At 43.8% G+C, this 16,094-nt stretch overlaps 1 protein-coding gene across 17 annotated transcripts in view; it reads left to right on the top strand.

Moving 5' to 3' along the window:
* LOC100156421 (phospholipid-transporting ATPase FetA) overlaps positions 1–15,709 on the top strand; it is a 97,763-nt gene extending 82,054 nt beyond the window's left edge. For all 17 annotated transcript variants that reach the window (XM_084988642.1, XM_084988631.1, XM_084988654.1 and 14 more), the window contains 11 exons: positions 2,592–2,756; positions 4,910–5,021; positions 6,835–6,940; positions 7,321–7,468; positions 8,035–8,218; positions 9,672–9,895; positions 11,466–11,549; positions 13,163–13,408; positions 13,579–13,717; positions 14,506–14,636; positions 14,733–15,709. In XM_084988642.1, the coding sequence (XP_084844768.1) occupies positions 2,592–2,756; positions 4,910–5,021; positions 6,835–6,940; positions 7,321–7,468; positions 8,035–8,218; positions 9,672–9,895; positions 11,466–11,549; positions 13,163–13,408; positions 13,579–13,717; positions 14,506–14,636; positions 14,733–14,906 (1,713 nt within the window). In that variant the 3' untranslated portion in view covers positions 14,907–15,709. The remainder of the gene's footprint in view (positions 1–2,591; positions 2,757–4,909; positions 5,022–6,834; positions 6,941–7,320; positions 7,469–8,034; positions 8,219–9,671; positions 9,896–11,465; positions 11,550–13,162; positions 13,409–13,578; positions 13,718–14,505; positions 14,637–14,732) is intronic.
* The last annotated feature ends 385 nt before the right edge of the window (positions 15,710–16,094 follow it).

Here is a 16,094-nt window from a genome sequence, read left to right on the forward strand (position 1 = left end):
ATATGATATTTGTCTTTCTCTTTCTGACTTCACTTAGTATGAGAGTCTCTAGTTCCATCCATGTTGCTGCAGGTAGCATTATTTTGTTCTTTTTGATGGTTGAGTACTATTCCACTTTGTATATATACCACATCTTTTTTTTTTTTTTTTAAATCTTTTTGTCTTTTTAGGGCCACTCCCGCAGCATATGGAGGTTCCAAGGCTAGGAGTCGAATTGAAGCTGTAGCCGCCGGCCTACACCAGAGCCACAGCAACACAGGATCCGAGCCATGTCTGCAACCCACACCACAGCTCACGGCAATGCCGGATCCTTAACCCACTGAGTGAGGTCAGGGATCAAACCCGCAACCTCATGGTTCCTAGTTGGATTCGTTAAGCACTGTGCCATGACGGGAACTCCAATGTATACCACATCTTAATCCATTTGTCTGTTGATAGACATTTAGGTTGTTTCCATGTTTTGGCTATTGTGATTAATGCTGCTATGAACATAGGAGTACATGTATCTTTTTCAATAAAAGTTTTTGTCTGTATATATGCCCAAGAATGGGATTGCTGAGTCATATGGTAGTTGTATATTTAGTTTTCTAAGATATCTCCATAGTGTTTTCCATAGTGGTTGCACCAATTCACATTCCCACCAACAGTGAAGGAGGAATCCCTTTTCTCCACACCCTCTCTAGCATATTTTTTTTTTTTTTTTGTCCTTTTGCCTTTTCTAGGGCCACTCCCATGGCATATGGAGATTCCCAGGCTAGGGGTCTGATCAGAGCTGTAGCTGCTGGCCTGCACCAGAGCCATAGCAACACAGGATCCAAGCCGCGTCTGCAACCTACACCACAGCTCACAGCAACGCTGGATCCTTAACCCACTGAGCAAGGCCACGGATTGAACCCGAAACCTCATGGTTCCTAGTCAGATTCATTAACCAGTGAGCCACAATGGGAATTCCCCATCTGTATATCTTCTTTGGAGAAATATCTCTTCAGGTCTTCTTCCCATTTTTTCAATTGTGTTGTTTTGTTTTGTTTTGTTTGCTGTTGAGCTGTGTAAGTTATTTGTATATTTTAGAGATTAAGCCCTTGTCAGTTGCATTGTTTGAAACTATTTTCTCCCATTCCATAGGTTGTCTTTTTTTTATGGTTTCCTTTGCTGTGCAAAGTTTGATTAGGTCCCATTGGTTTATTTTTGTTTTTATTTCTGTTGCCGTGGGAGACTGACCTAAGAAAACCTTTGTACGGTTGATGTGGGAGAATGTTTTCCCTATGTTCTCTTCTAGGAGTTTTATGGTATCTTGTCTTATGTTTAAGTCTTTAAGCCATTTTGAGTTTATTTTTGTGCAGGGTGTGAGGGTGTGTTCTAGTTTCATTGATTTACACACAGCTGTCCAGTTTTCTGAGTATCACTTGCCAAAGAAACCATCTTTTTTCCCATTTTATATTCTCGCCTCCTTTGTTGAAGATTAATTGACTGTAGGTGTCTGGGTTTATTTCTGTGTTCTCTATTCTGTTCCTTTGGTCTGTAAGATTCTTCCTTTTTAATAAGTCTCTTGAGATCTTCTCTCAACCTTCATTTTTATAGCTTTGAGTCCCAGCAGTACAGAGGTTTGAGAGGCAGCATTTTCTACAGATATTGCTTTATGTTAATTTCACCTGACAGCTAACATGAAGAGCTCAGCAGTCACAAAACGAACTAAAAGCAAAACATCAAGATGAAAAATTCTGTTTCTCTTTGGTCTTACAGTGCCAAAGTGAATTATTTTGAAGCTCACTATTAACAGTGATTATGGAGAATTGTTATTCATTGTTATGTGCAACTCTCAAGACACAAAATCTGCTTATAACCCCCCTTTAATTTAGATATGAATTGTGCCCTAAATCACCCACACTCTCACCCAGCTCTTCTTATGACCAAGACTATACTTTTGCAAGGTAGTTATCTATGGCTAGTAAGAATGTATTGGTAGCCAAAGAGCAAAAGATGCTCACTCACCCAGAGAGCATTTCAGCAGTGGTCTCATTAACACTCTGGCTGTGACTAATCAACTGAGCAAACCAACTATGGAAAAATATACAAGTATGTATGCTATTTGAGATGCACATTAAATACTTGATGAAGGAAGGCAGAGAGAGGGAAATAAATGTATGTATACTTATAAAAAAATAACACCCTTGATTATTTTTATAACAACTCTTTTTTACTTTATTACTCTCATTACTCTCATATTATAGACATAATTATCTTCTGTGTAGCAGGTGAATTATTTTCCCAGTTTTATGAGAAAGGAATCCAGAAGGCTTCCTTCTCTGCTAGGGTCACACAGCAAGTTATCTAACCACAGGTAGAAGTTAGAATCTGCTTCCTCTGAGAAGTCCTTTCAAACTTCAGTCACAGCTATGCTGTCCCCTTTCTTAGGACATTTTGCTGAGAAATTTCAGCGGTGCTTTCAGGTTAGGTTAGGTACTAGCCCCACAGTACTAATTAATAAAGCCTATATTGCAGGTGGATGGAGCCTGTGGGGTTAGTCTGTCATTCCTTAACTCAGCCCTAACCCAGCCCAAGTCCTCTCAGTGCACACACGTGTCTTCTAGGATTTTGCCAGTGACGGCCTTCGTACCCTCATGGTGGCCTACCGAGAACTGGACAATGCATTCTTCCAGAACTGGAGCCTGAAACACAATGAAGCCTACCTGTCTTTGGAGGATCGGGAAAATAAAATATCACTTGTCTATGAAGAGATTGAAAAAGACTTGATGGTTAGTATGAGGAAGCCAGTGACAGACTGAGGACAGGATTTGGAGGTTGGGTGTGGGGTGTCAGGAGACTGAGTAAAAGCTCTGAGTGACTTCCAGCAAATCAGTAGGTTCAGGGTATCTCTCTCTGGGTACTGGATCCTGGAATCCAAGCTGATTCAGGATATCCTGGATTTTTGAGATCCATAAATAATAATAATAATAATAATAAATGCACTGGTTGTAAATTTCATCTTTCTAGCAGTGTTTCTTATCCCGGAGCTGCTCATAGAAGCTAAGTAATCTAAGAAGAAATCAAGGTCTGAATAATTAACAAATTAGATAGGCCAGAACTAAATGATGGAATAATCAAGACAAAAATATTCACTCATTCATTCAATATATTCATTAAGTGCTTCCTATGTGCCAGGCACTGTTTTAAGCCCTGGGCATGTAGTTGTAGACAAAATAGACCAAAAAAAGTTTTATATATATATATATATATACACACACACACACCGTATGTTAGGTGGTGCTATGGAGGAGAATAAAGCCAGGAAGAAAGGAAGGAAGTATCAGCATATGTGTGTGTGTTTGGAGAGGGCAGAGCATGGTTACTATTTTTAAACCCCATGCTTGGTTTTCACTATGAAGGAGACATCTGAGCAAAGACCTAAAGAAGGTGGCAAGCCAAGCACATATCTGGGGAATTAGTTTTCCAGAAAGAAGGACTAGCAAGAGCAACAATGCTGAAACAGGAGCAGGTCTAGTTAGTTAGTTGGAAAGAAAAGCAGCCCGTGTGGCTGGTACAGTCTAAGTGAGGAGGAGGGACTAAAAGGACATGAGACAGAGAAGCCTGATAAGGGGGCGTCTTATCAGGCCCATATAAAGACTTATAGAGAGACATGAAAACCACTGAAGAGGTCAACAAGAGGCGCAAATCGAAGTGAATAAGTCTGGCTGCCATGTTGAGATTACACAGTAGGAAAGCAAGTGCAGACCCAGAGAGACGATTAGAAAGTAGTGGCAACATTGCAGGTGAGAGGCGATAATGGCTTGGACCAGACCGAAGTAGTGGAAGCAGTAAGAAATGGTCAGGTTCTCTACATTTTTAAAAGGTAAAGTCAAGAGAATTTGCTGATGGATTAGATAATAGGATATGAGAAAAAGGAGTTAAGGACAACCCCTGAATTGTTGACCAAACTAATACAGCCTCTGCTATAAGAAGAGAAATTACTGACACCAAATAGGAAATTGTAGAGATCCCAAAGGTCACAAATCTCTTCCCATGGTCAGTTCTGTGGTTGGTATTTCTAGTCTCTCCTTTTGAAGACCTGGCAGAACTCAGTCAGTAGTTTGGCCATCCATCCGAGTTCCTCAGACTCAGTCCTGGTGCCCATCCCTGTGGTCAGTCAGGACTGGTACAGAAAAGTCTCTTGTTCATAGAGCGAAAGCATGGTGTTGGACCAACATGCTTTTAATCTAGTGTAGGAGAGGCCTTGAAAACCTTAGAGGCGCTCAGAAGATACAGACAAGTGAAGTTCACCTTTTTTTTTTTAGGATTGAAAGAAAAACTGGAGTGGGATATGGGGATCCCTTGTCCAGGACCCACTATTTTGGAGACCAAAGCTAGGAAATGTACTGTGAAGCAAGGGAGAAGTGAAAGTGTGTTGAGAAACCGATGATTTAGAAGTGGCACAGAGTTCCTCTTGTAGCTCAACGAGTTAAGGACCCAACATTGTATCTGTGAGGATCCAAGTTCCATCCCTGGCCTTGCTCAGTGGGTTAAGAATCTAACGTGCCACATGTGGCGTAGGTTGAAGATGTGGCTCAGATCCAGTGTTGCCATAGCTGTAATGTAGACCCAAGAACTTCCGCATGATGCAGGGGCGGCCATAAAAAGGGGGAAAAAAAGAAGGAAGAAAGTGGCACAAAGCTTCGTGTACTTGAGCTTTGGTCCCTAATATTCTATAGAGTTTCTAAATTTAATTTCAGTCTGTGGTTGAACAGCTGTGTCTGCTGACAGGTGAAGTGTGCTGAGTTTTATACTTTGGGGTCCTCGTGCAGGACAGAGCAGCTTACTAAAGAGGATGCTGAGGTGCCAGTCTGGTGGTTGGGTGCCACAGAATGCTGTGAGTCTCTCCCTTTTCCCCACTCACTGATATCTCTATTCCAAGCTATTAGGGGCCACAGCCATAGAAGACAAGCTGCAGGATGGAGTACCTGAGACGATCTTCACACTGAATAAAGCCAAAATTAAAGTGTGGGTTTTAACTGGAGATAAGCAAGGTAAAGGGGTGTTCCTCATCAGACCGATCTACTCTGGCCATTTCTTCATTTTCTTTTTCGTTTCCTTTTATTTTCAGCCATTTATTTGACAAATACTTTACAACCCAGGTTAAATCCTTATAGGACATCTTCATACAGATGAAGTCCCTGTCTTGCGTACAGTTTGCTAAGCATATTAGTACTTTATGCCAGATGCTGTATTAGGCATTGAGGACACAGAGATGAGTCAGTCATATGCGATCTCCATCATGCAGGAACTCACAAGTTAAAAAAACTTTTAGAGTTGTCTTTCACATTCTCTGTTGTCCCAAAGATTTATTCTTTTACCATGTTCTACCAGTTCTTCTGAGAATCCACTTAACTATACCACCCCCCTAGTTTAACCTTTGTCCCCTGTTGGCTATACTTCTGAATTCTGATCTCTCTGTTTCTTGCTCTTATTAATTTCAGTATAGCCTACATACAACCATCAGCTTAATCTTCCTAAAAGATACTGCTTTAATGATGTTACTCTGTACTCAGGTACCTACAACAACTTCACATGGTAAAGTCGGCTCCATTGTTTGGCCTTCAAGACCTTGATAATCTCTTGCTACCTACACATCCTCATCTCCTTCCATATGTGACCATTACCTTCAGTCCCTAATCAATTCCTACTCTAGGCTCTCTGTTTGGGTTGTTTCCTCATTTGAAATTTTGCCCCCCTTAAACAAGTCTTGCTCATCTTTTAAGGCCTTTCTCTAAGAAAGTTTCTATGGCAATTGCAGTCTCTCCTCTGAATTTTGATACTATCTGCAGCCAGGGTTCAAGACTTAATTATTTTCTACCTTTGGTATGAATTTAATCCAAATTCCAGATTTCTTTTTTTTTTCTTTCTTTCTTTTTTTTTTTTTTTGTCTTTTAGGGCTGCACTTGCAGCTTATGGAGGTTCCCAGGCTAGGGGTCTAATCAGAGCTGTAGCCACCAGCCTACATGACAGCCACAGCAACGAGGGATCTGAGCTGCATCTGTGACCTACACCACCACTCATGGCAATGCCAGATCCTTAACCCACTGAGTGAAGCCAGGGATCAAACCGGCAACCTCATGGTTCCTAGTCGGATTCATTCACCACTGAGAAACAATGGGAACTCCCCCAAATTCCAGATCTCTTTATGCCAAGGGAAGACTCCAACCTCACCATGTCTTAGTACCCCCATAATATCTAGCATAGACTTCAGGACCCAGGTTTGATCCTTGGGGCAGCATGGTGAGTTAAAGGATTGACTGTTGCTACAGCAGCAGCATAGGTTGCAACTGTGTCTCAGATCTGATCGCTGGCTTGAGAACTCCATATGCCTCCAGGCAGCCAAAAAAGAAAGAAAAAAAAAGTTCTTCAGTTTCTAAGCTTAAATTTTAAAATAATTTAAATTGACCAAAAAAAATTTTTTTTAATCTGTAAAAAATCAACTGTAAAAAAAAAAAATCTAGCATAGAAGCAGGCACAGTTCTGTTCCAGGAAATACATCCAGATTGCCTGGAGAAGTGGATACAGACTGGAATTACTTTAAGAAATAGGGAAAGGCTTTGTAGAGAAAGCTGAGTCAGAATGATCCTAGTTATTGATAAATAACTTGTAAGTCTGTACCAGGTAGACAGTTTCCTGTGGATGTTTAAAAATGGTCTCCATTGACTCATGAAAAATACACTTTGACTGAAGTCATGGCAAATTTGGACATATAGGCTCCACAGCACTGTTAGGGCCCTTGTACCTGTACACTCTAGTGGCCCTGTCCCAGCCAAAATGGGAGCTGTGTTCCCTCTTGCCCTGCAGAGACTGCGGTGAATATTGCCTATGCCTGTAACATATTTCACGATGAAATGGATGGGATATTTATCGTGGAGGGCAAGGATAATGAAACTGTCCAGCAAGAACTCAGGTATGATGGGAGAACTGCCACAGCCCATCCCTGGACCCAAGATTTCCCACCCATCTCCTCATCCATATGGCCCCCCACATTACCAGAAGGAACAGAGAAGAAAGAGAGGAGGGGAAAACAAAAAGCCTAAAATGTTTGAGAGAATTTTGTGAAGAAGCAATAGGGCTCAGGGAGTTGGCGTGTAGGAGTGGAGAAGGATTGTGTATAGAGGATCAGGCACCTAAGGCAGGGTAGGTCTCAGGAGGTTGTCGGGTCTATGGCCCTAAGTGGTGCTTTGCAGAGGCTCTATATCCACCTTGCCCACTTTCACTTTGGGACACATTTTCCTTCTTAAACCCTGAGGCTTCAGGTCAACACTAACCATTACTCTTGGCTTTTAGGTCAGCAAGGGACCAAATGAAACCTGGCTGTCTACTGGAATCAGACCCAATAAACAGTTACCTAGCCACAAAGCCGAAAATGCCTTTCAGAATACCTGAGGAGGTGCCCAATGGCACCTATGGCTTGGTCATCAGTGGCTACAGTCTGGTGGGCAATACAAACCTACAACTCTGTTCTCCTCTTCCAAGGAAACTTTTCCCTAGGTCCAACCCACTTCAGGGAAATTTCACAATCCTTCCTCTATTCCATGAGTTATTCTATTTCCTTTCCCTTCAGATGCCGTTGCCTGACAGACAACTTTGCTCACCCTTTTCTAGGCTGGAATAATGAGGAAAGAGATGCCAAGGGCATATTTCTTCCTTATCCAAATTCTTCACTACTGATGTGGCCCATCACATGGGGGCGGGGTGGGAGGGGGCGCAGATTGAGCTGAACCAGGTCCTCCAAAAAGTCTCTTGGCCTTATAACCCAGTCAACTGATCTGACCCAGTGAAAGACTGGACTGTTTTCCCACTAGAGGCTGGATCAGATATGCAGATGCCTAGAACCGACTTGAGGGCTTGGCTTCCCTTGGGAGTGGAGCACTTTGGGAGCAGCTCTGCCTGACCTATGTTGCAGAGGGGAGTGTGGAGGGGAAAGAAAAGGCCTAAGAAGGTTCTGTCCTGAGAGCCTTTGGGGGCAGCCTGAAATATGAATGTTCCCTGGTGTTGCAGGCCCACGCTCTAGAAGGGAACCTACAGCTGGATCTGCTGCGAACGGCATGCATGTGCAAGGGGGTGATCTGTTGTCGAATGACACCCCTTCAGAAGGCCCAGGTGGTAGAGCTGGTGAAGAGGTACAAGAAGGTGGTGACTCTGGCCATCGGGGATGGGGCCAATGACGTCAGCATGATCAAAGGCATGTGAGGGGTGGGAGGTCGTAGTGCTCGATCACGGGCTTACCCTTTCCTTCTTCCGTGGGTGGGACTGATCTGGGTAGCACTGTGTTGCAGGTTCACACTCCTACATATCATATGTACCATACATTTATACTGTTTTGCAACTTCATTTAAGCTCCTCTACACCTGAATTCCCACTTATTTACACATCATTACATCAGCCCATATCCCAGTCATGCACACATTCAGATTCAGGTACCCAGCACTCATATACACACAGATACCCTGGCTCCTGCAAGAACACATGTGTATATTCACAGAACAGCAGGCTGTGCAACTACAATATCATCTTTCTGAGAAGGCATCAAAGCACATAGAAAGGAGGGCAGGAGTCATGGTCTTTTCCTTTTTCAAAGGCTGAGCAATGTTAGGCAGAAGACAGGGCTGCCCAACCAGGGAATTAGCTGTGCCACTTGATACAGGGATCTTTTCCTCTCTGAGGCAGCATCCCCACAAGTTTGCCTTGACTCCTCTGGCTAGAGAAGAATAGCAGACTCACTGATGTTTCAGAGCAGTGGAAGCAAATGGCCAAAACCATGTTAATTTCAGCTGAATGTTGTTGGCTTCTAGCAACTTGTGGTTCCCTGAGATATGGACAACATCTAACAGTCCTCTAGTCCAAGCTCTCTCCCCATACCGGAAACACTAGCAGATATTCCAGCCTCAGCTTCAATACTAGGACATGTTCTTGCTCTCTTCCCCAGTTTCTAGAACTTCTTTGGCTTTTAGGGCGTTAGAGGTTTTAATTATTCTGTTAAGCAATGTAATCAATGAATTACATGATTACATGAGCAATGAATTTGGCCTATGCTACAACAGACTAATTAAAACTTTTAAGTCTAATCTTTTCTCAAGCATAATCGTTGCTTTGTCCAGAAAAATCACCTTAAGCCTCCTGAAGAACTTGTTTTTTTTACTAACAAAGTGTAAACATCATTTATTCCTCACAGCAGTTTGATTTTAGCTCCTTAGATAAACTTAGGTAATTAAATACTGTGTTAGATTAACATCCACCTTGCAACTTAATTGATTTAAGTGACTTCAAGAGGTAACAAGACATTTTTACCTCAGCATCTGGGTAGTAGAGAAGAGCCCAGATGGCTATGGGAGGTGCAAAGTCCATCGAGAACTGTTCTAGTGCTACCTATGCGAGGCATTCTTGAGTGGCAGCATCCAAAACATAGTGCAGATAAAGGAGCTGTTTTCTGACGGGGAGGGGGAGTGGGAGGGGTGGGCTATCCTTTAAGGAGAAGAGGCTCTGTAAGAAGTCCCACTCTGAGCTGGGCTGAGCATTGCTTTTCAAATGTAAAATAAGAGGTTTGTATCTGACCTCAGCATCCCTTTTATACTTCCCAGGCTGAGAGCCCAGAAAACAAGCCCTGTAGCTGAGAGGTTTCTGGGGTTTCTTTGCAGCTGCCCACATCGGAGTCGGCATCAGTGGCCAAGAGGGAATGCAGGCCATGCTCAACAGTGACTACGCCTTCTCCCAGTTCCACTATCTGCAGCGGCTACTCTTCATCCATGGCCGCTGGTCCTATAACCGCATGTGCAAGTTTCTCAGCTACTTCTTTTACAAAAACTTTGCCTTCACTCTGGTGCACTTCTGGTATGCCTTCTACAGCGGGTTCTCTGCACAGGTAGGAGGTCAGGTGGCATTCCCCACTCTGGTCACCTGGGTCTTCTCTAACCACCACCTACTTCAGCCAGCACAGATCCCTTTTCTTCTCTAGAGACCTGTGTTTCACATGCTACACCCATGCTGATCTCATCTCTTACCTTTATACTAACCTTAGGTTTCTAAACCCTAACTTTTTATCCTGGCTCTTACTTGGCCCTAACTCCTACAAACTCTCCCATAAGATGTTTCCATCTTTTCCCTGACTCGGAGAACTAAAATTTCCAAACATATGTAATGGGGTTGGAAGGAAGGAGATGCCTGGATCTTAGGAGGTTTTTGTTTGTTTGTTGTTTGTTTGTTTCGTCGTTTTGCCTTTTCTAGGGCCACTCCCGCAGCACATGGAGGTTCCCAGGCCAGGGGTCCAGTTGGAGCTGTAGCCACCAGCTTACGCCAGAGTCATAGCAACGCGGGATCCTAGCCGTGTCTGCAACCTACACCACAGCTCACAGCAACGCCAGATCCTTAAGCCACTGAGCAAGGCCAGGGATCGAACCCGCAACCTCATGGTTCCTAGTCAGATTCGTTAACCACTGAACCACGATGGGAACTCCAGGAGTTTTGTTGTTTTTAAGGAGCCAAAGTAATCTTTATGGGATAGGCTAAGCTTCAAAGAGCCTTTGGTTTTGCCAGGCAGGCCAGTTCTGGCATTCACCTGTAGTCGTGTTTGGAAACACGGCTTCCCTTTACTTCTCCTTCCTTACCCAGACATATCACCCTGCCAAACACACCCCGTTGTTGCTGTAATGAAAATGAAATCTCCCCCACAGTAGTAGGGAGAGGTGACACTCGGATATTGATGTTCTAGGAGAAGTCCCTTGTCCTGTGAGTCTCTCAAGGAATCCTAAAGATAAACAACTTCAGGAATGATTATCTTGGGACCTTTACTCCAGGGCTTGGGCTCCAGGGGAAACAGACCAATCAGCAGACAGTAGTAGACTTTTCTACTCCCAGTGTCTAACAAAACCAGTCTGGTTTGTGGAAAGTGTGTGTGCATATACACATGTGTTACTGCTGACCTCTTGTGGCTAGGAAAGAAAGGAGCCCTCCCTGGGGGCTTACCCAGCTGGGAAAGGCTCAATGGATCTATTCTGCTTTCCAGTATTAGAAAGTGTCCAATGTTATGGAAACTACTGAATGCCATAACACAAATAAAGAGCCCAGAGGCTTACATGCCTGGGAACATAGGGGTTACCTAGCATTCCCTAGCAGCCTCTCTGGGGCCCTTTCTGTGCAGGGAAGAGCAGTATAGGTAGGTCACAGTGAGCTGGTCGAAATCAGCCTTGTCAGGCTGGTAACGAACACGTTTGCTGTGGCCTTGCCCAGCCTGGGACCCAGGGATCTTAGCAGAGTACAACCAAATAGAGTCTGGGGTCAGCCTCCTTAGTCAGCTTTTTGAAATTCAAATCCTGCTCTAGGTTAGTATACTGGTGGGTAGGTGGAAGGCAGAAGGGGTGCTCCTGGACCTGGGAAGTAGAACTGAAACTTGGGAGAATAGAGGGATCTAAGAAATCTCCTTGGTATTCTTCCAGACAGTTTATGATACCTGGTTTATCACTTTCTACAACCTGGTCTACACCTCCCTCCCTGTCCTGGGCTTGAGTCTCTTTGACCAGGTAAGAACAGCTGCAAGCCTCCTAGTCAGGGCTGAAGCCCCTGGGCCCTTGAAGAGTATTCCTAAGTAATGAGGACAGTAGTAGCTAAGCTTTACAAAGTCAAGTGTACATGGAATAATTTCTAGAGCAAGGAAGAGAGCTCATCACCTGGAGAGGTATCATTGGATAAAGTAAAGAATCCTCTGCCACAGAGAATAATCATCAGTTTAGAAATCTAAGTTTTCCTGTGTCAGTTTTACCTTTGTAGAGAGAAACATGGAAATTGTGCTGTGCGGTAGATTGAGTGTGTACAAAAGGAAATAGAGTTATTTCCTCTACCTGGCAGGACTAGGTAAAGCAACAGGCTTCAAGAAAGGAGACACTCAGAGAAAGAGAATGAGGTAAGCCAGTGCAGGGAGCCCGAGGTGAGAATCCTGAGGCCAAGCATGGGAAAAGTGGTATGATACCTTGAGTCACAGGGATTCGGCCTAGGGGATACCATCTGTCCCTCTCAGAAATTCCCTGGGCATTGAGGGTCCTGTGCCCTACCGCTCCCTCCTCTTCTACCCCAGCCTCCAGTCCTGGGCACATGGAATAGAAAAGGAGCCTCCAAAGAGGAATAAAGTAGCTAAAAGAGGACATCATGGGATCATGGTTCCTGGTCTCCATCAGGGTAGGAAGGAAAATTCTCCATGAAATAGCTACCAGTCTCAAAGTAGCGAGAAATAAGAACTATGTCATTCAACAGTCTTATCCACCTTCAGTGGTCTTAATTCTAAGGACCCACAACTCTCAAAACAAGCCTCAAGCTCTGTTATCCAGAGTTTTGTATTTAGGATGAAGATGATCCAATGTCATCCACATTGAGAATTTCCTCACCTGAGTTCACTATAGGAATGGAAGGAGCATCACAGAACATAGAAACCTTCAAGGGACTAACTGGTCCCATTGGCTTCCCACTTTCCTTCCACTGGCTTTCATTTGTTTGTTTTCTTGTGTTTTTTTGGGGGGGGTATGTTTTTTTTTTTTCATTTATAATGATTTTTATTTTTTCCTTTATAGCTGGTTTACAGTGTTCTGTCACTTTTCTGCTGTACAGCAAGGTGATCCAGTTACACATCCATGTATACATTCTTTTTTCTCACATTATCCAAGACATGGAAACAACCTATATGACCATCGAGAGATGATTTGATTAAGATGTATACATACACAAAGGAATACTACTCAGCCTTCCACTGGCTTTTGACACAAAGAATACTCAACTACAGGAACACTGAAAACTGGGGGCTCATGTCCCAATTGCCTCCCCATCCCAAGCTCCAGTCCTCCCAACTACTCCCAATCCTAATTGCCCCCTTTCTTAAGTTCCCATCTTGACCCTCTTTCTTAAGTTCCCATCTTGACCCTCTAGTTTTCTTCCACCACCTAGATACTTGCCTAGAGAGTGGGAGTTCAGGAAGGGTGTGTGGTCACTGCTCTATTCTCTGGTTCCACTTCTCAAGTAATCCATGAGGAAGCTCCTAGGCAGCCTGACAGTAGACTCAGTGAGGGGAAAAGCCTTTACTCTGATGGAGATGGGACCTTCTATGGAGAGAACCTGAACCTTCCTCCTTACCTTCTGGTGCTTCCAGGATGTGAATGAAACATGGAGCTTACGTTTCCCAGAGCTGTATGAGCCAGGCCAGCACAACCTCTATTTCAACAAGAAGGAATTTGTGAAGTGCTTAGTGCATGGGATCTACAGTTCCTTAGTGCTGTTCTTTATCCCTATGGGAGCCATTTACAATTCAGTGCGCAGTGATGGGAAGGAAATCTCCGACTACCAGTCCTTCTCCGTGATTGTGCAGACCTCCTTGCTCTGTGCGGTCACAGCACAGGTGTGGCTGGTGTTGGGGTAAGGGGGATTGGGTGGGGAGCCTATTTGAAAGAGAGGGAGGGAGGAGGGAGGAACATGGGAAGGAAGCATCCTCCTTTACAAAACTGGAGAAGGGAGGTGGCTGATAGGTCCCAGGTTATAGACCATTGTACATAAGAAGGTGCTTTTCAGATTGCCCTGGAGACAACCTACTGGACAATGATAAGCCACATCTTTACCTGGGGTAGTCTGGGTTTCTACTTTTGCATCTTATTCTTCCTGTACAGTGATGGTTTATGCCTAATGTTCCCCAACGTCTTCCAGTTCCTAGGTAAGATTCTGCCCAGTGTGTGGCAGGGGCTGGAGGTGGGGGTGGGAGTGTGAACCAAGTATATTTGCTTAATAAATATTTACTGAACAGCTATTACTATGTATTAGGCTCTGTGGATATAAATATGATTAAGATACAGTCTTAGCCCTAAAAGGATTCAAAATCTAGCTGGGTGGGGGGAAATATTTTATCTTATTACAGTCTCTAAGACATTTTCAAGTTTCTTATCTAATTTGATCTTTAAAAGCGTTCTTTGAGGTATACAGGGCAAGAATTATTGGCACCATTTTAAAGACTGGAGGTTTTTAAAAATCAAATGACTCAAATCTAGGTCTCCTAGCTCAGTCCAACTGCCTGCCCTGCTGCCTTCTTGTCTCCCATATTAATTTTTCTCTCTCATCTCCACTCCGATGAGGGCAAAATACAGAGGGAGTAGATGTGTAGGTGTAGATGGTTCCTACCTTTAGTCAAGCCACTTGTTTTTCCCCTCCAACCTTCTATCCCATTTTTGTGTCCAAGCCAATGCTCTAGGATTCCTATAACCTACCCCCACCTCCATGCCCTGCCTGGCCTTTAGAGGGAGACAAAGGCATGTAAATTCACAGTAATTTTGCTACACCAAGGACCTCACTGCAATTCTTTCACATTTATGTTATTTCTCAGGAGACTAAACTGTCTCCAAATCAGTAACTTTTTCTTTGGACTGAAGAGGTACCTAAGTTCTGGCTGGTAGCCCCCTTCCTCTCAGCTCTGGTTCCGGCTTTCCCCTTCTGGCTCATTATTTACAGGTGTGGCCAGGAATACTCTGAACCTGCCGCAAATGTGGCTGAGTGTTATCCTCAGCATGGTCCTCTGTATCTTGCCTGTGATTGGGTACCAATTTCTCAAACCACTATTCTGGCCCGTCAGCGTGGACAAGGTGAGTGGAACAGAGAATCTAGCCAGGTATGATTCATGACCCTCTTTGTCTTTGCCTCTGTGGATAAAAATTCTATCTCCCATGCTCTGGCTATAGATTATTGACAGAATTCATCATTGCATGAGACATCCACTGCCACCCCCGATCCGGACCAAACTGAAACATCCAAGTTCTCGGCGTTCTGCCTATGCATTCTCCCACAAACAGGGCTTTGGGGCCCTCATCACTTCTGGCAAGACACTGAAGACCAAGTTGCCCAAGAAAAAGTAGACGCCTTTAGGGAAACCTCAAAGGAGTCATTGCTCTTCCTCCCTTGTATTCACACAATTTAGTAAGGAGAGATTAGAGTCCCTGGAAATCTGGGGTATAAATCTGCTCTTCCATTCTCACTCCAGGGGCTCAGCCTCTTCCTTGGAAGGCTGTACCCAGGTAAGGCAAGGAAAGGTAAAGAAAGAGCCTCCAGTCACCTGTCAAGAAAAAGCGATGTCAGGCCTCCCTTCTACCAACCCTTCCAAGTTTTAATCCACACAAGCAAATGTGGAAATAATGGGTGAAGAGGGGGAGTGTGGGGAAGGGAGATGAAAATAGGACCTAAGAATCTTGTTTGGGCCCTGTTTCCCATACCCAGAGCAAACAAAAACCTTGCCAGGGCTCTGCAAACATATTTACCAAAGCACCCATCTCAGGTTTATCTGAAGGATTCTGGGTGAGTCTTTTGCTGGTCTGGGTAGCAAAAGGAGGAGGCAGCTGTGAAAATTTGTTCCTAAGCTAAAGGAAAGTCACTGGACCAAAAAAATGAAAGGAGATGGTTTTTGTTTTGATCGAATAGCTCAAGATTTTGCTGCCTTCTCCTTTCTTGACCCCTTTGACCCAAGAACTGACACCTTTTCAGGCCTCAGAACTAGGAGGAGGAGACTGCAGGGGTTTTTAAAATTTTTTTCTTGAGGGTAATAAGCCATAATTGGTGAACATTTGTCTTCATTCCATAAAATTACTTTGAGAAGAAACCCTATGTACTTGGGAATTGTTTCTAAGTTTATAGTTAAGTAATAAAGTATTTATTTTGGAGTGAAGAGATGTGTATGGTGTTTTGGGGCCCCAGTGATAATAACTCAGTCCAAACAATATCATTGGTCTATAGACCCCCCCCAACACTCTTCCCCTTTCAAGTAAGACCAGTATTTCCCTCCCCCTACTCCATCTTTCTCCACTTTCTCAGTTTCATTCCACTTTTCTTCTCCCTAATGCTAAACTCTATCTTGGCCTCAATATGGCCACATCTTTTAACCACATAGTTCTATCATCTTTGCACACCTTAAATAGTAGTTCCCAAATCTCAGTCCTAGGTTCTCTGCCCATCTTTCCCTGTACACTTTTCCTGAGTGACTTCAAACTATGACTCTATTTACAACAGAAAGAATATTCTCAACTCTTTATTCTATATCTTTCTTTGGAGAT

The sequence above is a fragment of the Sus scrofa genome, chromosome 1, assembly GCF_054392235.1.
Source record: "Sus scrofa isolate SSC_HxYL_T2T_F1_AM1 chromosome 1, Sscrofa_HxYL_maternal_Yorkshire_Landrace_v2.0, whole genome shotgun sequence".
NCBI lineage: Eukaryota > Metazoa > Chordata > Mammalia > Artiodactyla > Suidae > Sus > Sus scrofa.